The following is a 27648-nucleotide window of genomic DNA, read 5'->3' as shown; positions in this document are numbered from 1 at the left end:
GGTATTATTCACTTTCCACGTAGCTGATTTTTTTTCCTTGTTCTTTCTATTGTTAATTTCTACCTTGATGGCATTGCGGTCAGAGAAGATACTTTGAATTATCTCAACGTTTTGGATCTTGTTGAGGATTGCTCTGTGGCCTAAGATGTGGTCTATGAAGATGAGTTTTAAAGTACTTATTATTGAGTCATTAATGCTAAGATTAGCCAGAAATGTATTTGGGAAAAGTGATAAATGTACACAATTGCCGTTTATTAGCATCTGTATAACTTAAAAATCACAGTTTTTAGATTAGGAAACTGGTTTAGAGTCAAGTAAATCATCTGTGGTCACGGTGAGAGGCAGTGGTACAAGCAATACTAGAAATGGGGCCTCCTGACCCCCAATCCAGTTCTTCCCACTTAGTTTTTTCCTTCCTTACCTCCAGAATTGTATTTCTCCAAAACTCTCCCCTTCTCTAACCCAGAAGCTGGCAAACTTTCTCTGTAAAGGGTCAGACAGTAAACATTTTAGGTCTTATGGATTGTGTTTTTTTTTCTTTGCAAGCACTCAATTCTGCCACGATAGCACAAAATCCACCAGGGACAATATGTAAGTGAATATGTGGTGCTATATTCCAATAAAACTTCATTTACAAAAACAGGGCAGGGGGCTGGACTGCACTGAGGACTATAGTTTACCCACCCCTGCTCTAACCAAAAGACCGTGTTTGACTTTCCTGATCAGGTCAGGAAGGTGAGGATTCTACAGAAGATGCCCCTTTCTCACATGTGGCAATATCCATCACTACTTCATGAGCCTGAGATCACAGATCAAACAAAAATATAGTCACTTGAGGGACGAGAATTAAGTATTTAAGGATTTGAATTAATAACAATAAAAAAAATTTCCCCTTAATATAGTTTAGAATTTAGTCTTACTATACACAGATTAGGAAACCCTGGTGGCGCAGTGGTTAAGAGCTACAGCTGCTAACCATAAAGGTCGGCAGTTTGAATCCACCGGGCGTTCCTTAGAAACCCTATGGGGCAGTTCTACTCTGTCCTACAGGGTTGCTATGAGTTGGAATCGACTCGATGGCAATTGGTTATATACAGATTAAGTCGCATGACAAGCTACTATACAACAGCATGTTAAAAAACATGTTTATTTTACACTATATACAATCAAGAATATATTTAAAAGCATTATCAATTAAAATAAATGAAGACCATAAATCACAATTTAGTTTGTTCTTAGTGTATATACTCACATTAAAATATAAAGAACACATACCAAAAAGGAGCCAAAAGTGTGCATTTTGCTAAAACTTGGTATATACATATTCCATTGGAAAATAACAATCAAAAAATGATTTTAACCAGAACCAAGTTCCTGTGATGTATAGTAACCATTATATTGTTTGTATGAGGTAGTAACTAAATTATTTGGCCGTGTATTAATACTCTAAAAGAAATATGAAACGATCAAAAAATAAGACCAACAGAAGTAAAATTCCACTAGAAATTTGAACCACTTCACTCTACGGAATGTTATAGTTCTTTAATGTGATGTGTGCAATGCTTACCGTGGACTCTTTAATAATGCTAATTTATTCTTTGTGCAGACTATAATTCAGACAATGATTGCAGTGCTACATCATGGTACCGCTATTCTGTGATTCAAACATTTTTCAACGGTATTGTTTTTAAGCACAGACAAGCAATCTTACAGGATTCTGCTTAAATATAAAAAAACCAGTTACTACAACAGGTGGTTAATTGGTGTGTTTCACACAGAAAACAATCCAAATACATTTTAAAAAGATGTTGTGGAGCCAAATGCATATTGACAATGTCACAGCTTACTTTTGTGACTTAATACATCACATATCAATACTTTGTGCAAATATAAACACCAGTGTACTTGCATTAAAATTAAAAACAAGATTATAAAATGATTACAGCCTCCATTACAATTTTAAAAGTTACAAGATTTATATTCATATTACTAAATTACATATAAAATACAATAGTGTTAAATGTACTGTTTTCATTGCCAGCATCCCATTTTGTAATACAACCACACCCAATAATATACTAAAGAATTCTTAAAATATTAACCCCAATTGCGTTTTTTTATCAACATTTACATCTGTACAGATAAAGACACTTTACTTGTACATCTCATAAAAGTACATTATCTACATAGATTTTTAGTGTATGTCCACAGAAAAATACTGCCTATATGTACAAAGATTACATAACAATGAATTAAGCACTTGTGTGGTTCAATACGCTAAATATATCCATACCACTTAAAACAAAAACTTCCCCATCTTTGTCTCATGCCACAATAAATTACAAAGCAACTGAGGCCAAGTTACTGCAGCTTTTGGACGGCTTCAAGCATCCGTTAATGTTGCAGCAGTAGTGTTCTTTCTCTAGTTAACGGTCAAAGCAGACATTTCTCAGTAACTGTTTTCATGACCCGCCAGGATATATAAATTGCTATTTGCTGTGGGGTTATCAGTTGGCCTACTTTCCAAAACCACGACCCTAAAAGTAATAAACAAAAACAGGTAACAAAGTTAATCTTGAAAACTAGTATTAGCATAAAAACTTTCCATTGCTTCTCCATTATATTAAGTGGTGCTTATCTGATTTCTGGGTAGAAAGAATTTGCAAATCACTCTGATTAAGGGGCCAGTTCCAGCTCTGGGGAGTAATTTTGCTGCCCGCCACCTTCCACCTCTAAATCCATTGTTCTTGTAAGAGCAAGAGGAGGGAAACCTATCAGGAATAACGTGGGGGACTTAATTCTTACAAATTCTAAAAACAATGTGCAGTTCAAGAATCAGAAACTAAATCACAATACAGCTAAAATCCTATCTGGCAGTAAAAACAAAAATTTCTCTTTTTTGCAGATGATATTTCCTCTGTCCTGTGCTGTAAATCAGACTTTAGATAGTATGTTTAATGCAAAACTAGTACTAACAGATTGATAAATTCCTGTTACTTGGAAGATCAGGTACATTTGCAAAGGTTTTCTAACTTTCTGAACCTGTGAATTGTTATAGTGTGTAAAATATAATGTTGAAGATATTATTGAGAAATTTCAACTCTCTTGAAAAGGAAGCCAATTACATGCTAGATTTATAAAACACATTTAGTTTTATGTATTTAATAAAACCCCTTTTCATACCTGTCAGATCCAAGCAGCCTGAAAATTCTTGTGCTATCTGAAATTTCTTGCGTTACCTGTTCAATTAAAATGTAAATTTATTTTCTGAAATTAGAGGAACAAAATCAAACACGGGCATTCATTTCATTTATAACTTTAGAGAAAAGAAACATATTTCCTAAGATGGAGATACATCCCTGCACGACTGTCAATTTGTTAGCTCAGCATACAGGAGCGTAAATTTGTTAGTCTAGGAAAAGCGTGGGTAATTTTGAATTAATCATAAAATAATGGGAATACAAAAACTATTTAGTTGTTAAAACTATAGACTTCAAGCGAAAAACTTAAAAAGCAAAGCATCCAGTTCATTTTATTAGCAAACTTTAGTCATTTATGTTAATATTATATCAATGTTAACAGAAAGGTTACTGGCAGCAGTAAACAACTTAGATCTGGTCCTTTTATTGAAACTGTTGCAGAGTGAAGTGTAACAGGAAGCATTTAAAAGTCAGACACGACTTCAGTTTGAATCTCAATTCTCCTACTTACTAGCTGCGCTATTGGGCAAGGTATATAATCTCTTACAAATGGTTTTGCCTTCTGCAAAATGGGATTAAAAATATCTACTCTGTGGTATTAAGTATTAAGCGAGTATAATGCCTAGCTAAGAAAGTGCTCAATAGATAATTCTCTGTCCCATTTCTTCCCCATTCTCTTGAAATAATATTTTCTAATGGCATATACCCTTCAAGAAGTCCTGCGACCAATTACCAGTTGCAGAGATAAGAATAAGACTACAGGAGAAAGAGAAACCCACTGCTCACAGCTTACTGAATGCAGAACATTCCCAACTATAACAGCAGCAACTTCTTCCCCAAGTTTGGTAGGCTGCAAAAAATTCTGAGTTTGAAACTAAATTTATTTCATCAATACCCCTACCATCAGCTATTCTGGGAACTCGTAATTCTTCTTTAATCCAGCTCACCTGAAGGATACAACACACTCACAGAAGTAACAAGGGCTTAATATGACTGTGATTTTCAATAGGTTTTGGGGTTTGCCTACTAGAGGAACATAATATTTTTGGAGAGGTGATATTGAATTAAGAGCCACCTGTGTAGTTTGAAAAAGCCTCTCAGGTGATTTTTTGGTAAATTTTCCTTTCAAAAAAAGACAAATAAGAAAAAACCACTCTCTTTGTATCATTCCTGTAATACCTTTCTTTATCTGCCTAGAGTTTATTAGCTGTTGACTGTTCCTATCTCCCTGATCAATTCCCCCTGGTGATTTTAAATACTGTTAGAAACATTTATTAGCAGTGACCTTTTAGAACTATGCCAAGCACAGCACATGCTTCATTTTATTTAATTTTAACAACCCTGTGAAGTAATATTTTATTTTCTTCGGTCCACAGATGGAAAAACACAGGCAAGGAGAAGTGACATTCCAAGATCACATAGCTGATAAAAAACAGAGTCCAGTCCTGACTCTGGAACTCATGCTCCTGATCACTAGCCTACACTGCTTACCTTGGTAGAAGAAATACTCTGACTTAAGGAAAGATAGTTTAGGACACAATGAGCTATTTTCTCGTCTGAGGTACGAAAAGGTTCTCTGTTCCCTCCAATGACCAAGTAAAAGTTATACTACTGAGACTGGCGGAGAGACCATTAGCTTGGGGGTACTGGAAGAATTTTTAGTGGCTTTATTTTCCTGTGACATCTAGGGAGGCAAGTTTTGTTCACGTTTATAACCTCGGCACTTTATGGTATGACTGCTGAACCAAACTGAACACGTCACATGGCCTGGAGTTAAATTGTTCCCGTAAGGGTGAAAGGACTCATAAAATGCGGATAAAGGTTAATAAAAGGGAAGGAAAGAAGGGGCAAAGAATCTTATAAATGCCAAGGTAACATAAATAGGCCACAAGGTGGCTTCAAGAGAAATGTAAAGTCCTTTACTTAGAGCCGGAAACCCTGGTGGCATAGTGGTTAAGTGCTAGTGCTACAGCTGCTAACCAGAAGGTTGGCAGTTCAAATCCACCAGGTACTCCCTGGAAACTCTGTGGGGCAGTTCTACTGTCCTATACAGTTGCTGGGTCGGGATCAACTCGACGGCAACGGGTTACGGGTTACTTAGAGCCTGCGTTCTGAAATGCAAGGCAGGAAAGGTGTCTCAGGACACAGGTAGCCAGCGTCAGCACTCTTGTTCCAGGAGATGGGTCTGGGAGAGTTGAACGACAATCATGGTGGCTAACTTTGAGCAGTATTGGGTAGTTCTTGTTCTGAATAGAAGGGTGACTACCCAGAAGTACATAAAAGATGCAATGAAGTTGTTTGAGTAATGGAGAGAAAGAGTTGGCTATAAAATATATGCTACTGATTTTAATCACTAGACTGAACACAGGAAATAATAAAGTTAGCCAATCAAGTATTACTTGTACCAACTGCAATTTTCCAAAGTTAAAGAGAACTGTCTGGAGTAGAATTTGATAATGTCTTGTGAAACTTAATGGACATAATTTTTAAAGAGTTACTTACCTCATTTGATCTAAAACTTCTACCTTGCATTCCATGTTTCCAGAAAGCTAGCACACTGTCTTGTAGGCAAACTAGCAGGTAAGAACAGCTCAAATTACTGTTAATAGTATAAAAGTTCAACGGATAAGCATCACTTCATCCCTCTATCTTTAATAGCAATACTTCAACTGGTACCTAGTGCCAGATGTTTCATATTTATACAGCATCTTTACTTTTAGAATTTTAAAATACACTATCTGAGCTTAATTATCTTCTTGGTAAGGAAAAAAGACAATTCACTGAAAAATTTTTTTGTTATAGAAATTGTTTTGCTAAGCTGACTTAACTTTTTAAAATAAAATACTTAAAACATATAGGAAAAAAAAAAGAGACTAACAAACACATGTATCTACCACTCAACTATCAAATTCTAATACCTGCTATATTTGCTTTTAGTTTTGAAGAAAAACAAACACAGCTGGCATCCCTTATATACTCCATGATTCCAACTTTCATATGTTTGGTAAGATAAATATTCAAGTTATTTATAGTCTTTTTGTTACTATAAACAATGATGTAATAAACATCCTTGTATATTTTGAATACATGTGAAAAACCGTCTGTGAGGTAGATATCTGGAAGCAGAATTGCTAGGACATAGGACTTATGTAGCTCCTAAAATTTGTAGTCTTGGTTTTTTAATTTACATATTTAATCCATATTTTTATGTGTAATGAGTGAGAAAGAAATCTCATTTTCCCTCACAAATAAACCGGTTGTATCAGCATCAGCTGTTGAATGATCCATCATTTCCCCACTGATACATAATGCCATAAATTTCCATTTATGTGTGGGTCTATTTCTGGGCCCTCTCTTCTTGATATCACTGTCTTAATCACTATGATTTTATAGTAAGTTTCAATATTGAGTAGGGCAATTATTCTTCAAAATTCATTTTACTATTCTTGGCATTTGACTCTTTTGTATAAGTTTTAAGATCAGCTTATCAAGTGGCATAAAAAAATCTTATTAGGTTTTTCATTATAAATGCAATTTTTATTATGAATTTGTAGGTTAATTTATGAAGAACTGACATCGTTCTCATATTGAGACTTCCTATCCATGAACATGGTGTAGTTCATTTGTTCAAATCTTCTTTTATGTCTTTAAATTTTTGGAATGCCTACATAATTGTTCCTTAAACATGTTTTGATTCGATTTATTCCTACATATTTTATTGCCATTGTGAATGGAATCTTTTTTTTCTATCAAATTTTTCACTGATTATTACTGGCATATAGGAAAGCTATTCATTTGTGTTACTCAGATCTAGCAACTCTAAAATCTCTTATTAGTTTCTAGAAGTTTATCTATAGAGTCTCTCGTATTTTCTATGTAAATAACCATACCATCAGCCAAGGAGGATCTTGGATCTGGATTAGACAATCCTCATACTTTCCTTTTTCGTTCCTCATACTTTCCTTTTTTTGTCTATTAAGACAATGTTGAAATATGATGATAGCACTTTAATGGGAATTACTCTAACCATTAAAAATGATGTTTATAATAGGTTTTGCTAAGTTAAGGACATTTCCTTCCATTCCTAATTTGCTAAGAAGTTTCTTGTTTAAATCATGAATGACCTGGATTTTACTGAATGCTGTTTGGGCATCTACCAAAAAGTTATATGACTTTTCTCTTTTAATCTTTAGTATGGTGTACTGCCAAATATCCCCTGCTTTCCTGAGATAAAGTCTACTACTTGGTAATAAGAAATTCTATTTGCTAGTATTTTACTTAGAATTTTCGAAGTCTATTTTTATAAGGCAAGCCTGGATTACAATTTTTGTTTTCTGTACTGATCTTGTTTGGTTTTAGTATCAGTGTTAAACTGGTCTCATACACTGATTTGCTCAGCATTCCTTGTCTATAATCTTCAACAGTTTGTATAGGATTGGGATTATCTAGTCCTTGTAGGGTACATAAAAATTATCTATAAAACTATCCAGGCCTTATGTCTTTTGTGGACAGACTCTTGGATTACCAGGCACCTCAAGCAACAAGGTTGGCTTCGGGCCTGCATACTGTTTTGAGTTTCTGTTCTTTGTTTATCTTGTATTTTTGACCCTGTCTAGGTCATTTTAGGCATGGATTCCATTTCAACCTCTGGTGATGTCCCTCAAAATGACTTTTCATCAGCATTTTCTTTTACTGAGGGATGTATGCTCTGGTTGGGGGGATAAAGGAAAAAGGGAACCTGGAATCCAGGAATAAAACAAATGAACTATCTGCTCTTGGCCTTACCCTCTGCCAACATCAAATATCTTTATTTTAATAATAAGGGACATCAGAAAAATTGTGTATAGTTAAATACAATTTATAATTTTAGTTTATAAGTACAAATTTAAATTGTCATTCATTTTTCCCAGCACAATCCTATATACAATCATCTTCACCTTACACTTACTTTTCCTGGATGTAATTATTTTAGAATACTGACTCCATCAGAAATCCTTTTCTAGAAAAAGTTCTTGTTGGGCAAAATGTGAGAGTAACAAGAAGGAAAATTCCATATATTTAAAACTCTGATCAGCAGATATAATAGCAAAAATACAATAGAATATACTAAATACTAAATTTTAAAGTACTTATAAGAAAACTCTACAGGAGTCTGGAGGAAATGGAAAACTGTAACTGTGTTACGAGAAATGACATTTAATTATTTGTTTTGAAATGCCAGATCTGTAAGGAATATATTATTTATACCATAGTTATTAAACTATTTTAGAGAATATGTGAAAGTAAAGGCTAATATTGACCTCATCTTCATTATATCTTATATATTTTTAAAAACAAGCCCTTAATAATATATTTTTGTGCCTCTGGATAATTATCAGATCAATTATTTTAATCAGTTTATAATGCGATCAGCCAAGAAATTACTTACCTATTGATTCAATCTGGAAATCAAAGGTGAGTTCTGATGATAATTTTCTGCTAGATTTTAATCTTCCTTGGAGATTTACTATTTTTATACAACCTAGAGAAAAAAAGTCACTCAGAAATGAAGATACAAGTCATCTTGTTAAAACAAGATGTTCATAAATAAAAAAATCTTACAGTCCAAGCAGACGAGGATGGTATCTCTCTCCAGCTGGGTTACATGAGTAACACTTGTCTGTGGGGTGTCTACAACACAAAAAAAGTTGGATAAACTTATAGAAAAAAATATTTAAAGCATGTAGACACACACACACATAAAGAATTCTGAGGATCACTATATTTGAAATGTGTGTCATTTCAACAATGTCAACAATGTGTTTTTAAAGAGAAGCTATCTTTCAAGTTTAATGTGTTGTTTAACAGAACCTGGGCTTTAGCAACCATGTTATTTGTTATTTTTTCTAGTTTTTTCAATTCAAGAAAACCTATGTTCCTTAATTTTTTTCTTTTTGTGAACAATCTTCCAGGCTTTCAACGAACTCCTGCCTAATCAATATTTTATTGGAAATTGGTTCCTCAACATTTCCCTAGTAGCCATAAACCCCAACCAAGGGCAGCCGTGAGACCTCTAAAAATTGTTCTCTAAAATGGCCACTGTCTATAGCAAAACATTCTAAAATGACGTTTTTAAAGAGAAAAATTTGAAAGGGTCTAAAAGTAAAAGGAGCTCATAACAAACATGATATGTTAAAAATAAAAGTTAAAAAAGGCCTTTAAAGGTAATGTTTAAGTGTGAGAGTTCAACCCAATTTATTTAGCATGAAACTCAAGTTTTACCTACATGAATTAGAAGGTTTCAAATATCAAATTTGTGCAAAAAGCTCGTTAAAATAATATTTTCTCAAATACTAGGGTAACTGGCTATGGAGGAAGGATCTACTCTGCAACCCGACAATGTGAACCAAACTTTAAGGCAATGAATTATGTAAGAGACTTACTGTCAAGCATTCTCAAACATTTAGGAGTAGCTGTTTACTTACACACAAATCATGTTTTTTAAAAAATTTATTAAAGTTACTGGGTGGCACCTGTGTATCAATTACAAGTATATACTAAAAAACAAACTATAATTGAAATATTCTATAATTCAGCTTTTCCTTTTACTTAAAATGGTGTTTCTATTAGCCTGACATTTGTGTATATGTGTAGTTCTCAAAGTGGGTCTCTGACCAACATCCTCAGCATTGCCTGGGAACATAGAAAAATGAAAATACTCAGGCACCCTCCAGACCTACAGAATGACAAACTCAGGGGATGGGGCTAGCAGTGTGTTGCCACACGTCTCCAGGTGATTTGGATGCACGCTCAAGTCCGGGAACCACCTGTCTGTATTTAACACTGAATGAGGCCTTTGACCAACACTCCAAGTAAAGTGATGAAATGTGATTAAAAAGGTAAAATCATCAGAAAGCCAGGGCAACTGGAGTTATGTAATAATGCAATTTTTCAGGTATATCCATTTTAAATTACATTAAATACTTGAAAATGCTGAGAGTTATGAAATCATTAACTGCCCAGGTTTTTTTTTTTTAATGCGTCCTATGTAAAAAATATGCATTTCATAAAGATTCACTTTCATATTAATAAACAGCATTTAAACAATTAGGTGCACATAAAATTCTCTAAAAAATAAATGTGAAAAACTGAATGTACTATCAAAGCTTTAAAAAAAATTTAAGCATATATAGGAGTTATTATTTAAAATGTTGTATTTTATGTCATGTTTCTCAAAAATCATAAAACGACCCAGGTATACCTCATTTTATACAAACAGATGTGTACTTGGACAACTGTGTGTTACTATACATAAATACAGGCCTTTCAGGATCAGATCCATAGAAAATTCATCTCTAGATAAAAAGTTGGCATATGTGCTCTGGACATAGTAAAGTCTCCATATACATGTTCTGTCAATCAAGTTGTGTCAAATGCATCACAAATGCATGAAACACATTAGCTATTTTAAAACCAGTCGTTTTCTCCCAGTTTCATAATAGGTATTTAAGACTGGATTTTCATGCACTATTTCTGGTTAAAGAGAGAAACATTAAAATGATTACTTATAAAACTAGTATATATATTGGTCTTAATAATTCAATAAAAGTCACAAACCTGATTCGGTAAACCAGGAAGAGGTAGAATTTGGATTGACAGTCTCAAACTGAACCACCTGGTTGAAATCTCGCCCTCTACTGACACCAACACAAACTAATGGGTACTCCTGTTCAGGAACTACCAGCATTTCAAACATTCTAAGTGGACACGGTATAGGAAAATCTATGTGCTGAGAGAAGAAACAAAAATACATTAAACAAAGAAGACCAAAAAGCCGAATAATTTATACTATTAAGAAGCTTTAGTTTTATAAAAATATATAAAACAGCTTTCCACTATAAAGATACTTCTTGTCACAGAAACTCAGGGTATGCTGAAAAATCTAAATTACAAAGTATTTTTACAAAGATTTTAAGTTTACGAATGTGAAATTTTATTTTAAAGTTAAAATCACATAATTTTAGGCTCTTAGGGCTGGAAGAAGGAGCCCTGGTGGTGCAATGGTTAAGCACTCGGCTGATAACCCAAGGTCTGTGGTTTGAACCAACTCAGTGGCTCCGTGGGGAAAAAAGACCAGGGGATCTGCTTCCATGAAGATTACAGCCTAGGGAACCCTGGGGCAGTTCTACTGTGTCGTACTGGGTCGCCGTGAGTTGGAATCGACTTGACGGCACCTAACAATGACAACAGGGCTAGAAGGGAACTAAAAACTCAAACTGTCCAACCCTCTTTTTTCTGAGTTGGAAACTGAGGTCCAGGAGTAGGGTGACTGGCTCAAGGTCCTCCTGCTCTTTGTGGCACAGTCTCCCATCTCCCAGTTTGACCTTCTCCAGTTATACTTCCTTTTGCCTTCTTATTCAACTGAGCAAACATGGATAAGAGAACTGAAAATCTAATCAGCCAGAGACACTTCTAAGTGTGGACAGAGTCACAAGTTAGAGAGAAATGTAGCTTCATATCTCAAGTGATTTCATCCAATAAGTAAACTTACACAGTTATAATACAACCAATTTAGATTTTAAATAATTTTTAGAATTATTTTTATAATGTAAAGAGAATGAATAAATTACATTTAAAAGTTTGGAAAAATAGATGGAAGATACTAACTTCATCAATAATTAGGGAATAAAACCACAGTGCGATACTACAGACACCCGCTAGACCGGCTAAAAAATACATAAATAAATAAACAACAATAACAGCACTGGGAAGGAGTGAACAGATGCTCCTACACTGATGGTGGGAATAAAAACTGGTATGACCACACTGGTTAATTACATTATCTAGCAATGCAGAAGATATGTATTGCCTATAATCTGCAATGGCATTCCTAGTACACATCCTAGAGAATATGAGTACATGTACACCAGAAGACATACACAAAAATGTTCACAGCAGCATTGTTCAGAAAAATCAAAAACTGGAAATAATCGAAATGCCTATCAATAGGAAATAAAATTATGGCATATTCACACAATATAGAGCAATGAAAATGAACAATCTATATCTACACCCAAGAACAAATGAACTGTTGCAAAAAGAAGCCAGACACAATGAATATATACTGTTGATTCCACTTATACACTTTTAAAAAACCAGGTAAAATTATTTCTAATGTTTAGGGATGTACACTTGTATAGTAATACTAGAAAGAAAAGGAAAGACTTTCTCGAACCATGAAAGTCAGGACAATGGTTTCTTTTATAGGAAAGCAGGGGTTGCTGACTGGAAGGGGTGCCATGGGAAGCTCTGAGATGCCAGAATGTTGCTTAACAAAAAAAGTTTTTTTAGTGCTGTTTTGAATGCATGCAAATACACCAGTTTCACCAAATCTCTCCAGCAGTGGATATTAACCATTAAAAACAATTTGCTACTTTAACAGTTAAAGTTGACTTTTTTCAAGCTTTTGTTTGGTAACTGTACTTTGCACATAAGCTACCCTTTGCCCTTTTAACTAACAGTTATTTTAATGCTTTTCTTACTACAACTCCCAGTGTAACTCAACTTTATTCTAAAAAGAAGTTAGCATTTCCTTCACTTGTCAAATTTTCCCAAAATAAACTAGGGCTACACTGGCTAAGATCCTTCAAAACATATAAGAAGTACCAAGCTGAAGAATTTTTCCCACTGTACTCCTTTTTCGGAATAATTTTTAGTTTTTTTTATTCTTCTGATAGAAAATTCCTGCTGAGATTTTAACTGCAACTGTTTACATCACAAACTGTAAACTGGTCCAGAGAAAAATGACATCCAAGAAAAGCCATGATTTTACATTTACTCAAGTCTAATATTTTTAAATAAAATTTCATTTAAAAAACATTGGTCTTACACTTATTAACTTTTATTATTTTGTTGCTCTTATGATTTTTCCAAATGGTTACTCCTACTATTTAACAAAGTTATTTTTTTCAATCTGGCAAAAATTTAAAAATTTGATCCTTTCGTATTTTCTGTATTTTTAAATATATGAGCCCTGGTGGCGCAGTGGTTGAGAGCTACAGTGAGCTACTGCTGCTAATCAGAAGGCTGGCAGTTTGAATCCACCAGCTGGTCCTTGGAAACCCTACGGGGCAGGACTACTCTGTCCTATAGGGTTGCTATAAGTCAGAATCGACTCGATGGCAACAGGTTTATACATATTTCCTCTCCTAAATTTCTTTCGATATGTTTCATTTCTCTCATCTTGTCCACAATACCCAAAACATTATTAAATGGTAGTGGGAATTATCTTCTTTTTGTGTTTCTATATAACACACTGAGGTAATCAGAATGTTTACTTAAACAAGGGGATACTCCGTAGTTTAAAATTAGGAAAGATGTGTGTCAGGGTTGTATCCTTTCACCGTACTTATTCAATCTGTATGCTCGGCAAATAATCTGAGAAGCTGGACTGTAATGAAGAAGAATGGCATCAGGATTGGAGGAAGACTCGTTAACAACCTGTAATATGCAGATGACACAACCTTGCTTGCTGAAAATGAACAGGACTTGAAGTACTTATTGACGAAGATCAAAGACCATAGCCTTCTGTATGGATTACACCTCAACATAAAGAAAACAAAAATCCTCTCAACTGGATCAATAAGCAACAACATGATAAACAGGGAAAATATTGAAGTTGTCAAGGATTTCATTTTACTTGGATCCACCAACACCCATAGAAGCAGCAGTCAAGAAATCAAACGATGATGTACTGCATTGGGCAAATCTGCTGCAAAAGACTTTTAAAGTGTTAAAAAGCAAAGGTGTCACTTTGAGGACTAAGGTGCACCTGACCCAAGCCAAGGTGTTTTCAATTGCCTCATATGCATGCGAAAGCTGGACAATGAATAAGACTGAAGAATTGATGCCTTTGAATTACGGTGCTTGCAAAGAATAGTGAATACACATGGACTGCCAGAAAAACAAACAAATCTGTCTTGGAAGAAGTACAGCCAGAATACTCCTTAGAAGCGAGGATGGTGAGACTCTGTCTCACGTACTTTGTACATGTTATCAAGAGGGACCAGTTCCTGGAGAAAGACCTCATGCTTGGTAAAGTAAAGGGTCATCAAAAGAGAGGAAGACCTTCAACGAGATACACTGACACAGTTGCTGCAGTGATGGGCTCAAGCGTAACAACGATCGTGAGGATGGCACAGGACTGGGAAGTGTTTTGTTCTGTTGTACGTAGGATCGCTATGAGTTGGAATTGACTTGATGGCACCTAACAACATATAACACACTGAGATAATCAGAATATTTAAACCACTGTAATGGGATTTCCTTTTGTTTTTGAGTCCTCTCTGTGATAAATCCTCCTTGTTTGTGCTGAATCCTCCTAGAACTGTTAAATCTGATTTACCACTAGTGTAGGTTGTCCTGACTCCCATTCACTTTCATATAACCTTCAGTTTTAGCACATTAAACACTAACATCCTTAAATCTAATTTCCAACTTAAAAGGCTCTGCCTGCCAGGCACTGTCCCTGGGAGAACAGGCTAGACTATCACCCAAGTGCACAATCACTGAGCCCCCTTCCATCCCTGCCAAATGCCCCTGGGTGGTAGGGACATAGATACTGTTTGTTTATCCAGGTTTGGCCCACTGAAACTCCTCTCCAACCAAAGCAAAATTCAGTATACGTATCTATCAAACCATATTGAATACAAAATTCTCCATGGCTTTATTTATTCTGATTACATACTTTGTAATAAACTGGTAAATCAGTGGAAACCCTGGTGGCATACTGGTTAAGTGCTATGGCTGCTAAACAAAAGGTTGACAGTTCGAATCCACCAAGGTGCTCCTTGGAAATCCTATACGGCAGTTCTACTCTGTCCTATACGGTCGCTATGAGTCGGAATCGACTTGACGGCAACAGGTTTGGTTTTTTTTGGTTTTGGTAAATCAATAATGACAATAACTAGTACAATGTACTTCCATGATTTTGTTCTTAGTTTCTGTTTCATGACATGTGGTTCTAATATAACATGATATATATTTGCTTTACTTCAATCCATAGTTTGTTTTAAACCACTTATTCATTATTTGTCCTCCTCCTACCAGGAATGTCATTCTTTCTGCATTTCCATTCTATGTGTATGGGCAACAGGATTTCTCCACCTCGACATTCACTACCGACATTTTGGACTGGATAATTATTTGCTGTGGGGGCTGTCTAGCAGCATCTCTTGACTTCTGTCCCCTAGATGCCAGTAGCACTACCTCTGTCCTCAGTTATGGCAACCAGAAAAGGCTCTGGGCATTGTCAAGTGTCTCCTGGGGACAAAACCAGCTCCCATGGAGAACTACTGATATACAAAAGTCACTAATATCCACATTATGATATATACACCAAATTAAAAAAACCAAATCCATCGCCGTTGAGTGAATTCCGACTCATGATACATACATTGTTGCCGTTGAGTCAGTTCTGACTCATAACGACCCTACTGGACAGAGCAGAACTAACCCATAGGGTTTCCAAGGAGTGGCTGGTGGATTTGAACTGCCGACCTTTCGGTGAGCAGCCGAGCTCTTAACCACTATACCACCAGAGTGCCAATGATATATACAAGTCTCAAAAAGTTTTATTATGTCTTATTAACCACTGACATTCACTGCTAAGTACCACACCAAATACATAACTGACGTAACATAACTAGAAACAGACTATTTTCACTTAATACAGTATTTTCTTAAAAAAATAAAAAGGTGAAGTGGGCAACTATAACTACTAGTTTTAAAGACTCAGAAGACACAATGTGGTCCTCATGGCTGGGATGTGAAGCTGTAGATGATCTGCACTTCCCACATCCCTTCCCTCCCCATGGCTGCTGGAGTGCCTCCATGCCACGTCCAGATACTTTTTCATCAATCCTCTCCAAACCTCATTTCTAGGAGCTTTCGCATTACCTGGAGCATATGCTTTGGATGAAATCTGTCATAGCTTTAATAAGGTAAAAAAATTAAATGATTCCTTTGAAATGTGATGAGAATAGTAAAGGAGAAAGAAAATGCTTCTGTTTCCTAATTTTCTGTCGGCAAATGAGAAAACCAACAGTTTTTGACTACTTCTGTTTAGTTTCCAATAATAACACTAAGCACCATGAATAAGTCACTAAGAGGAGGAGATTGCCTTTTAGTAGTTTTAAATCCAGTTGTTATTGGTGATTATCCTTGAGGTGCTATATCTTATTTGTATTTGTCTCTGTAGTAAACGGCACCATGCCTAGTTTCTAGTAAGTACATAATGTTTGCTGGGAAGATCTTTAATTTATAACTTTTATTTATGATAAAAATGTGGTATAACGAAGCAAAATGTTTGTCAGAAATGTCATTAAGAGAGGACAGAGAAAGGATAAGAATACAGAAAGCATAAAAATGTTTTTGAACAAATCTGATAAAGTTTTAGTGTAGAAACATCATAAATACCAATAAAAATAATGACAAATATGTTAGAAACAAAATATACAAATAGAAGTCTTGAAGCAGTGAGACAAAGAGGAGAGTCATGTTAACATTAAGGGAGGTAGGTAAGGGGCTATGTATGGCTCAGAGAGTTTAAGGAAAGGGGGAAGAGAATGTCTTGAAGGAGACCTGCAAACAGAATGGGTACTATTAGTCTACTATCTAAGAATCCTGGTAAATCTGTTGCCATCGAGTCGATTCTGACTCATAGTGACACCACAGGACAGAGCAGAACTGTCCCACAGGGTTTCCAAGGAGCAGCTGGTGGATTTGAACTGCCAACCTTTTGGTTAGCAGACAAGTTCTTAACCACTATGCCACCAAGGCTCCAACAGGCCACATTAGTCAGAATCAGTCCAGGCTCCCCGTCTGTGCTCCTGGGGACCAAGGTGCCATCCATCTGGAAAAGAGAAGCCATGGATCGGTAATTTTTAAGCTTCCCATTTCTTCAAAATATGTATTCTTTCATATGTTCTTGACACCCAAAATTCCTTTAATAGAGAAAAAGGACCTTCATTACATGTTAGGATAAATGGCTCAACATACCAGAAAAAGACATGAAATTCATTTATGCTAGGGTTTAATCAGTCTATCAGTATGTAAAAATTACTGCTATGATGAAACTGTTCTTCATTTTGATAGAGATTAGCAATGGAAGGAATAAGAAGGACACATCTAAAATGGACTGAGAAAAAGGGAGGAAGAACACAGTCACGGAAGGAAGGGGCTGCAGAAAATGCAAACTGTGCAGACTTTATACTCTGTCTAGGACAAGGTGTGCCTTTATCAAATACGAAAGAACAAAGACTTGCTGAGAACAAAACAACTTTTGCCATAAATGGGCTATATTCAGTAGCTCTGCTTTATAAGCTTATTGTTCCCTCAGCTATTGGTTTAAAGAATTTTTGTTTCAGTGAATTTATTTGTGAAAATACTTTCTGAGTTTCAAATTTTTGAAAGTATTTTTCCATCTCTTTAACCAGAGTTAATCCTAGTGGGTATGAGGAGTCCCTGGGTGGTGCAAATGGTTAATGTGCTCAGCTGGTTAACTGAAAAGCTGGAGGTTCAAGTTCATTCAGAGGCGCCTCTGAAGAAATGCTTGGAAATCTACTTCTGAAAAAAATCAACCACTGAAAGCCAGACGGCGCATGGTCTACTCTGACACACGAGGTCGCCATGAGTCCAAAGTTACTCATTGGCACCTGGTTTTAATCTTAAGGTTATACTGATGTAAAAATTAAAAATAGATCCTTCAGTCACTTATAAAATTTTAAATAACAAGAAACCAATACTTTAAATACCCTAATTCTGTATTTTACAATTTAGGAAGAATCCCACTCCAATTATACTCTGACTTCAACTTCTACTGATACATAAAACTCATAAATTAAGACTACTTAATCCACATATAGCAGCAAAGAAAACAGCTTTTAAAAATTTATTTAGCACATAGAACAGAATTGAGAACTCAGAATTAAACCCAGCCATCTATGAACAAATGATTTTTAACACGGGGCGACAGTCCATTCAGTGGGGGCAGAAACAGTCTCTTTAATAAATGTTGTTAGCAAAACAGGATATCCACCTGCAGAAAAATGAAGCAGGACCCACACCTCACACCATACACAAAAACTAACTCAAAACGGATCAAAGATGTAAATGTTAAACCTAAAACCATAAAATTTCTGGAAGAAAACAGGGAGGAAACTACGGGACCTAATCTTTTATTAAAATAGGATAACAAACATAACAAATGCATGAATAGATGAAGACAAAATAGATGGATAGGACCTCATAAAAATTAAAAACTTATACTCATCTAAAGACTTTATTAAAAGCGTAAATACACAACCTACAGACTGGGAAAATAATCTTCAGAAACGACTGATCCAATAAGGATCTAATCTCTAACATCTACAGAAAACTTCAACAACTCAACAACAAAAAGACAAACAACCCAAACACAAAATGGGCACAGGACATGAACAGAACCTTTACCAAACAGAACATCCAAGCAGCCAACAAACATATGATGTTCACCATCATTAGCCATTAGAGATATGCAAACCAAAACTACAATGAGATACCATCTTACCCTGGCTAAAATGGCACTGATAACAAAAAACAGCAAAACACAAAAACAAAAACACACAAAAACAAAACAGGTAACAAATGTTGGCAAGGATGTGGGGAGATTGGAACCCTGATCCATTGCTGGTGGGATTGTAAAATGGTACAACCACTATGGAAAAAGGTATGGTGCTTTCTCAAAAAACTAGAAGTAGAACTACCCTATAATCCAGCAATCCCACTCCTAGGTATATACCCTGGGGACATAAAAATAATGACATGGACAGACATACGCACACCTATGTTCACTGCTGCTTTATTCACAATAGCAAATAAATGGAAACAACTGAAGTGCCCATCAACGGATGGACAGATAAGCAAACTGTGGTACATACATGGAATACTATGCAACCATAAAGAACAATGAGTCCACAAAATATAACATGAATGGAGCTGAAGGGCATAATGCTAAGTGATATAAGTCAAGCATACAAGGGCACACACTATATGATCCCTCTTTTATAAGAAGACAACAATAGGTATATAAATGTATATGTATACATTTTTGTATGGGAAAAAATAAAAAAAATTTTAAAACAGTAAAACAAACAAACAACCAACCAAAAACAGACATTATTGGAACAACTGGTGAAACTTAGAAAAAAAAAGAATAGGTATATATAGAGAGACCAGTGTTCATTGGTGGTTACCAGGGAGAGGAGACAGGGTAGGGAAGTATGCTTTAGATTGTACAGACTTGTTATTTTTAGTGATGGGAAAAGTGGCACTGAATGTGGATATGGTGAGCACAGCATAACCAAAGGAAAATGGGTGTTTCAGCACGTATGGATGGGTACAGGCATACTAGTACATATGTAGGAACAGGTGTGTACATAGGTGAGAACAGATAGAAGTATCTATAAAACCAAAAACCAAACCCATTGCCGTCGAGTCGATTCTGATTCACAGCAACCCTGTAGGGCAGAGCAGAACTGCCCCGTAGGGTTTCCAAGGCTACAAATCTTTTTTTTTTTTTTTTTAATTGTGCTTTAGGTGAAAGTTTACAGCTCCAGTTAATTTCTCATACAAAAATTTATACACATATTGTTATGTGAAACTAGCTGCAATCCGTATAATGTGACCAGCATACTCCCACTTTCCTCCCAGGGTTTCCCGTGTCCATCAAACAAGCTCCTGTCCCTTCCTGCCTTCTCATCCTGCCTCAGGACAGGAGCCGCCCATCCAGTGTCGTGCATCTGCTTGAACTAAGTACACCTTTCATGGGTATTATTTTATGTTTTATAGTCCAGTTTAATCTTTGTCTGACGAATAGGCTTTGGGAATAGTTTTAGTTCTGGTTAACAGAGCATGGGGGGGGGGGGTCATGGCTTCAACGGTTCCTCCAGTCTCGGTGAGACCATTAAGTCTGGTCTTTTTACGTGAATTTGAGTTCTGTACCACACTTTTCTCCTGCTCCATCAGGGACTCTTTGTTGTGTTGCCTGTCAGGGGTGTCACTGGCGGTAGCCAGGCACCATCTACTTCTTCTGGTCTCAGGCTGATGCAGTCTCTGGTCTATGTGGTCCTTTTGTCTCTTGGGCTAATATTTTCCTTGTGTCTTTGGTGTTCTTCATTCTCCTTTGCTCCAAGTGGGTTGGGACAAACTGATGCATCTCAGATGGCCGCTCGCAAGCTTTTAAGACCTCAGATACCACTCACCAAAGTGGGATGCAGAATATTTTCTTAATAAACTTTGTTATGCCAATTGACCTAGATGTCCCCTGAAACCATGGTCCTCAGACCCCAGCCCCTGCTTCTCTGTCCTCAAAGTGTTTGGTTGTGTTCAGGAAACTTCTTAGCTTTTGGTTTAGTCCAGTTGTGCTGACTTTCCTGTATTGTGTGTTGTCCTTCCCTTCACCTAAGATGATTCTTGTCTACTACCTAGTTAGTGAATTCCCATCTCCCTCCCTCCCCACCCTTGTAACCATCAAAGAATGTTTTCTTCTGTGTTTAAACCTGTTCTTGAGTTCTTATAATAGTGATCTCATACAATATTTGTCTTTTGCGACTAATTTCACTCAGCACAATGCCTTCCAGATTCATTCATATTGTGAGATGTTTTGCGGATTCATCGTTGTTATTGTTGTGTAGTATTCCATTGTGTGAATATACATAATTTGTTTATCCATTCATCTGCTGATGGGCACCTAGGTTGTTTCCATCTTTTTGCTATTGTGAACAGTGTCGCAATGAACATGGGTGTGCATATGTCTATTCGCGTGACGGCTCTTATTTCTCTAGGATATACTCCAAGGAGTGGGACTGCTGGATCGTATGGTACTTTTATTTCTAGCTTTTTTATTTTTATTGTACTTTAGATGAAGGTTTATAGAACAAACCAGCTTCTCATTAAACAGTTACTACACGTTGTTTTATGACACTGGTTAATAACCCAAGACATGTTAACACTTTCCCTTCTTGATATTTCTAGCTTTTTAAGGAAGTACCAAATCGATTTCCAAAGTGGTTGTACCATTTAACATTCCCACTAGCAGTGCATAATGGTTCCAGTCTCTCCACAACCTCTCCAACATTTATCATTTTCTGTTTTTTGGATTAGTGCTAGACTTGCTGGGGTGAGATGGTATCTCATTGTAGTTTTGATTTGCATTTCTCTAATGGCTAATGATCGTGAGCATTTTCTCATGTATCTGGTAGCTGCCTGAATGTCTTCTTTGGTAAAGTGTCTGTTCATATCCTTTGCCCATTCTTAAATTGGGTTGTCTTTTTGTTGTTGAAGTTTTGCAGCACCCTGTAGATTTCAGAGATCAGACGCTGACTGGATATGTCATAGCCAAAATCTTTTTTCCCAGTCTGTAGGCTGTCTTTTCAGTCTTTTGGTGAAGTCTTTTGATGAGCATAAGTGTTTGATTTTTAGGAGCTCACAGTTACCTAGTTTCTCTTCTGGTGTTTGTGCATTGTTACTTATGGTTTGTATTCTGTTCATGCCATGTATTAGGGCTCCTAGTGTTCTCCGTATCTTTTTTTTCAATGATCTTTACCGTTTTTGATATTATATTCATGTCTTTGATCCATTTTGAGTTAGTCTTTGTGCATGGTGTGAGGTATGGGTCTTGTTTCAGTTTTTTGCAGATGGATATCCAGTTATGCCAGCACCATTTGTTAAAGAGACTGCCCTTTCCCCATTTAACGGACTTTGGGCCTTTGTCAAATATCAGCTGCGCATAGGTGGATGAATTTATGTCTGGATTCTCAATTCTGTTCCATTGGTCTGTGTATCTGTTGCGGTACCAGTACCAGGCTGTTCTGACTACTGTGGTGCTTTCATAGGTTCAAAATCAGGTAGTGTGAGGCCTTTCACTTTGTTCTTTTTCTTCAGTAATGCTTTACTTATCTGGGGCCTCTTTCCTTTCCAAATGAAACTGGTGATTTGTTTCTCCATCTCATTAAAAAATGTCATTGGAATATGGATTGGGACTGCATTGTATCTGTCGATGGCTTTGGGTAGAATTGACATTTTCACAATGCTGAGTCTTCCTATCCATGTGTAAGGTATGTTTTTTCACTTACGCAGGTCTCTTTTGGTTTCTTGCAGTAGTGTCTTGGAGTTTTCTTTGTATAGGTCTTTTATGCCTCTGGTGAGATTTATTCCTAAGTATTTTATCTTCTTGGGGGCTACTGTAAATGGTATTGATTTGGTGATTTCCTTTCCGAAGTTTTCTTTTTTGGTGTAGAGGAATCCAACTCATTTTTATATGTTTATCTTGTATCCTGAGTAGTTTTTTTGTGGATTCTTTGGGGTTTTCTGTGTATAAGATCATCTCATCTGCGAATAGGGGTACTTTTACTTCTTCCTTACCAATCTGGATGCCCTTTATTTCTTTTTCTTGCCTTACTGCTCTGGCTAGGACCTCCAGCGCAATGTTTAATAAGAGTGGTGATAAAGGGCATCCTTGTCTGGTTCCCATTCTCAAGGGGAATGCTTTCAGACTCTCTCCATTTACGATGATGTTGGCTGTTAGCTTTGTATAAATGCCTTTTATTGTGTCGAGGAATTTTCCTTCTATTCCTATTTTGCTGAGACTTTTTATTATGAATGTGTGTTGGACTTTGTCAAACGTCAAGGCTGTAAATCTTTACAGAAGCAGATTGTCACATCTTTCTCCCGTGGAGTGGCTGGTGAGTTTGAACCAATGACCTCTGGGTTAGCAGCCAAGCACTTAACCACTGCACCACCAGGGCTCCTATAGAAGTACCATGTAAATAGAAATACGTGGGTGCAGGCACATATATTCATGGAAGACACAAATACAGATACTCCTCACACATAACTAAAAACCTTCTAAGATTGGTTTTCTGGGTTCGAAAGCTTAGGACCAGAGTCTCACGGGACAACTCAGTCAACCGGCATAACACAGTTCACAAAAACTATGATCCGCATTCTAGTGAAGTAGCGTCTGGGATCTTAAAAGCTTGCAAGTGGCCATCTAAGAGACAACTACAGGTCTTTACTCACCAGGAGCAAAACAGTAAGAAGGTAACCAAAAGCTCAGAGAAGAAATAAGTCTACACGAGCCACAACCTCATCTACCCTGAGACCAGAAGAACTAGATGGTGCCCGGCTACCACCACTGACCTATCTGACTGAGGTTACAATAGATGGTCCTGGATAGAATGGGAAGTAAATATGGAGAACTCAAATTCTTAAAAAAAAGCCAGACAAACTGAAATAGTAGAGAACAGAGGACTCCCTGAGACTATCATCCTGAGACATTATTCCTAGAACCGAGCCTATCCCTTGAGATCAGCTTTCAGCAAAACAGCAGAGTGAGAAGAGTGGCACACAAAATAAAGAATATTACCCATAAGATCAGTTCTCTACTTAAAAAAATAATCAGTATGAAACCAAAAGGTCAACAATTACTCAAAATTGAAGATAAGAGGATAAGGGGTAGGGACACTAAAAACCAAAAAAACCAAACCCCTTGCCGTTGAGTCGATTCCAACTCACAGTAACCCTACAGGACAGAGTAGAACTGCCCCACTGAGTTTCCAAGGAGCGCCTGGTGGATTCAAATGGCGGACATTTTGGCTAGCAGCCGTAGCTTTTAACCACTATGCCACCAGGGTTTCCAGAAATGGAATAAACAGAACACAGTTAAAGAGAATGTTGGACACATTGTGATAAACGTAACTATTTGTGTTACGTTGTTAAGTATCACTGAACAACTTGGGTGGAAAATGTCAAATGGGAACCTTACCTGCTGTGTAAACTTTCACCAAAAACTCAGTAAAAACATTATTTAAAAAAAAATTCATTTAGGATTTCCTTGGTGTGTCTGAGCCTACACTTCAGACATTTTAAAAGTCAGTATTTCCTCAAAGTGTAAGTTATAGATGAGTAAAAATCTTAAAGAATATTCATTAATTAAAGGTTCTAGAGAAATTCAGGCACAAAAACCATCCATGGGAAGGCTTGGGTAAATGAATTGGCAGGCATATAGCCATAACAAATAATTTCCCCCTTATTATGGTTATTCTTTGTCCTCTTAGATAGAACTCCAACCCTCTAGGGTATTTCTTTGCTGGGATGAAGGAGGTCAACCAGAGAATACATTCAGAACAACGTTCTGCTGATGTTTCAGCACCTCCTGTTCTTGACATCAGGCTGTATATGAGCCACTCTATTTCTGCCTCCCTAAGGCCACACCCCTGCACTATTTCTCTAGTCTCTTTCAAACTTTCATCAGTCTAACTGAATGCCTGACAACTAGAAAGATTTCCACCACCCTGCCACATAATCCAAAATCATTAACTTGAAAATTATTGAAAAAATGTTTTTTGAAATGCATTTCTGACCTGAAAGAACAGAAAACATTACAATCAAGCTTTTGTACTAAGAATAATGTAAGTTGACTTTCAGGCTTACCTTAATTAACATAAATTTCTGCATTGGTTCAACCCATTCTAATAGCACAATGCTAGTGTGAAGTGCCCCGCATAGGTATTTATGGCCCGTGTAAGGATTTCTCACTGTCAAGGCAAAAAATATATATGATTTCTCTTATAATACAAAATCCTTACAATAATAATTGTATGCTCCAAAAGCAAACAAACAAGGCAAAAAAACAAAAGCTGACTGCCAGTTTAATTTCTTAATTAGACAACGTGGTGAAAAAGAAATACTGTTTCAGGTAATAGGAAGAAACTCCATCATTACTTGCCGGCTGTTTGTACGCACAAATGAAACTGCTGGTTGAGATGCAGTAGGCAGAAGGACTTCATGGTTAAGTGCTGCTAATCGAAAGGTCTGCACTTAGAACCCACCAGTGGCTCTACGGGAGAAAAGACCTGGCGATCTGCTCCCATAAAGATTACAGCCCAGGAAACTCTATGCGGCAAGTTCTACTCTTTCATACACGGTCACTATGAGTCAGAATCAACCCAACGGCACACTACAACAACAACATGGTAGCAGGGAGATTAGCTGAGGCAGCAAGATCCTGAAAAAAGGGTGAAGTAGATTTGGGGAGAAGTTACTGAATTGATTGGGCAGCGGGCAGGCCAGGTGCAGCACAGTCATGGAAGGTGGCTCAGGGTGCTTTTGGTGGTAATGTTCAGAAGTAATAATGCTCTGGTTCTAAAACTGAAACACTTTACTCATCTCCCCTTTTTATTAAACTCTTATGGCCACTAGAAAACATCACAGAGATGAATCAAATCTCAAAACACCACTTCAGAAATCATAAAACTAAATTGCCTGGTGTTTTGGATTTTTCTTCTCCTGGTTAAGATTTAAAGTAAATATATTTGAAATAAAGATGAAAAATTTTAAACTTGAAAAGGATAACAGAAGTAAAATCCATAACAATATAGATGTGAAATATTTAAATGGCAGAGAAAAGGTGAACAGCAAAATAACCCAGCCAAAGGAGACAGAAAAGTCTATATAGGAAATTTCAGTTATAAGGAAAAACTTGTCCCTTTTCTTCCCATGCAGAGTCAAGATCAGTATGCTGGGTGGTGACTCAAAGCATCACGTCAAAACCCAAATTTGTCGTTCTCCTTTGCCTGAAACCAGCTGCTCCTCTTGCTTCCTGGTAAGAACCGTACCATCCTGCAGTCTTTGGGGTTCACACTCTCAGTCATCTCTGTCTTCTCCCTTCACACCCAGATAATTCTTCCTTTTTATTTCCACTGCTACTGCCATAGCTCAGGACCCTCCTTATTGTATCATGAACAAAGTTCACATTCCTCAGGCTGTTCATACGAGACCTCTCACAAACTATCTCCAATGTAACTGTCCACATTAATCATCGACCCTTCTTCCCTCTGTACCCTAGACTCCTGCTAAAATGGAGTAGTCAGCATTTATTAGGTAAGCTTTATTATTTTTTGCCCCCACATTTGTTACATCATTTCCTCTGTTTGAAATGGCCTCTTTAACTATTCATACTTAAAATCTGCCTTCTTTTGAGGCCTAGCCAAACGAGACCTTCTTTTTACAGTCCTTTCCACATTATACCTTGTGGTATAGTGATTTATATGTTTGTTTTTCCCTTTTTTATAATGCTGGTAATTTACGGGAAGGAAAGCATTTTTGTTTTTGCTGTATGTAAACAAAACTGCCAGCTGTTATGGGAGGGCAGTGGCGGTTCAGTGGTAGAATCCTCATCTGCTATGGCCTGGGTTCCATTCCCAGCCAATGCACCTCAAGTGCAGCCACCACCATCTACCAATGGAGGCCTGCACATTGCTGTCATGCTGGATAGGTTTTAGCGGAGTTCCCAGACTAAGACAGAGTAGGAAGAGAGGCCTGGTGATCTACTTTCGAAAATCAGCCAATGAAAACCCTATGAATCACAAGAGTCCAATCCCCCTGTGCATGGGGTTGCCATGAGTTGGGTGCTGACCTGATGGCAGCTAACAACAATAAGAAGCTGTTGTAGGGATAGGGGATGAACGGTATGTAAATGGAAGACTGTAACCTTCACATCACAGAGCACAAGGTTTCACATATTAAAGGCATAAAAATACATATGAAAGATTAAATGCAGTCTTATAAACCATTACTAAGTAGAGTGGTGAATGGTAAGTAACAGGCTCCTTAGAGAATAGGGTGTGATAAAGTGCTACAATAAAAAGTCATTCCACTCTCCATTTTTCCATCAGCAAATTATTTACCAAACACCTGCTACGTGTAAGGTGTTACATTAGGCTGAGTCTATGTTGGGATGGAATGGCCAAGCGGAAAAAATAAGCTCTTACTGACAGTATGCTCTGGGGTAGTTTTATACTAGATCAAAAAAAAAAAAAAAGAGCCTCATGGAGTTTTCTTATCCACTCTTTAAAACGAGAGGGCTACATGCTATTGGACAGTTTACTTACCAACACAACACTTCTGACACCATTTGGTGTCAGGGATTTTTGCTGATACAGCAAATTTCCTAAAATAGAAATGAAAATGAATATATATTAGGCAGGCTTAGTATAAGACAGAGGTCCTGTTGAAGAGCAGTGGGAAAAAGATGGATTGTTCCAAAACTGTTGCTGCAAAATAGATTACCTATTAAAAGCAAGAATAAATTGGATCTCTAATTCCTCCTCCTTCAATCAATTCCAGATGGATTAAGGATTTAAATATGAAAAATAAAAGTATGAAATATTTATAATGTAAAACAATATGACTTTGTGATTTCTTAAGTAAAAGTAAAAAGAGAAAATCATACAGAAAAAGATTATACTGTAATTGACCTTTTTTTTCACTAATGTATCCCTAGCACCTCAAACTATGCCTGGTACACAGGTGGCATTCACGTTGTTGAATGAATTTGTTGACTACATTCATCAATTTGGTTTACCAAAAG

The 27648-nt window shown here is 36.7% G+C and overlaps 1 protein-coding gene across 3 annotated transcripts in view; it reads right to left on the bottom strand.

Annotated features, from left to right (window-relative positions):
• Positions 1-1131: 1131 nt before the first annotated feature.
• MAP4K3 (mitogen-activated protein kinase kinase kinase kinase 3) overlaps positions 1132-27648 on the bottom strand; it is a 203897-nt gene continuing 177380 nt past the window's right edge. The window contains exons 27-34 of one of the 3 annotated variants that reach the window (XM_004369535.2): positions 27170-27228; positions 24711-24814; positions 10797-10968; positions 8802-8870; positions 8629-8721; positions 5703-5773; positions 3184-3239; positions 1132-2537 (exon numbers count right to left, since the gene is read on the bottom strand). In XM_004369535.2, coding sequence (XP_004369592.1) covers positions 2450-2537; positions 3184-3239; positions 5703-5773; positions 8629-8721; positions 8802-8870; positions 10797-10968; positions 24711-24814; positions 27170-27228 — 712 coding nt within the window. In that variant the 3' untranslated portion in view covers positions 1132-2449. Of the gene's footprint in view, positions 2538-3183; positions 3240-5702; positions 5774-8628; positions 8722-8801; positions 8871-10796; positions 10969-24710; positions 24815-27169; positions 27229-27648 lie in introns of those variants that run through there. The other 2 variants (XM_004369536.2, XM_023735692.1) reach the window with 2 other exon arrangements.

Source organism: Trichechus manatus, unplaced genomic scaffold (assembly GCF_000243295.1).
Source record: "Trichechus manatus latirostris isolate Lorelei unplaced genomic scaffold, TriManLat1.0 scaffold00005, whole genome shotgun sequence".
Lineage (NCBI taxonomy): Eukaryota > Metazoa > Chordata > Mammalia > Sirenia > Trichechidae > Trichechus > Trichechus manatus.
The sequence above is the reverse complement of the archived record's forward strand: the minus strand, read 5'-3'. Positions and strand labels throughout refer to the sequence as shown.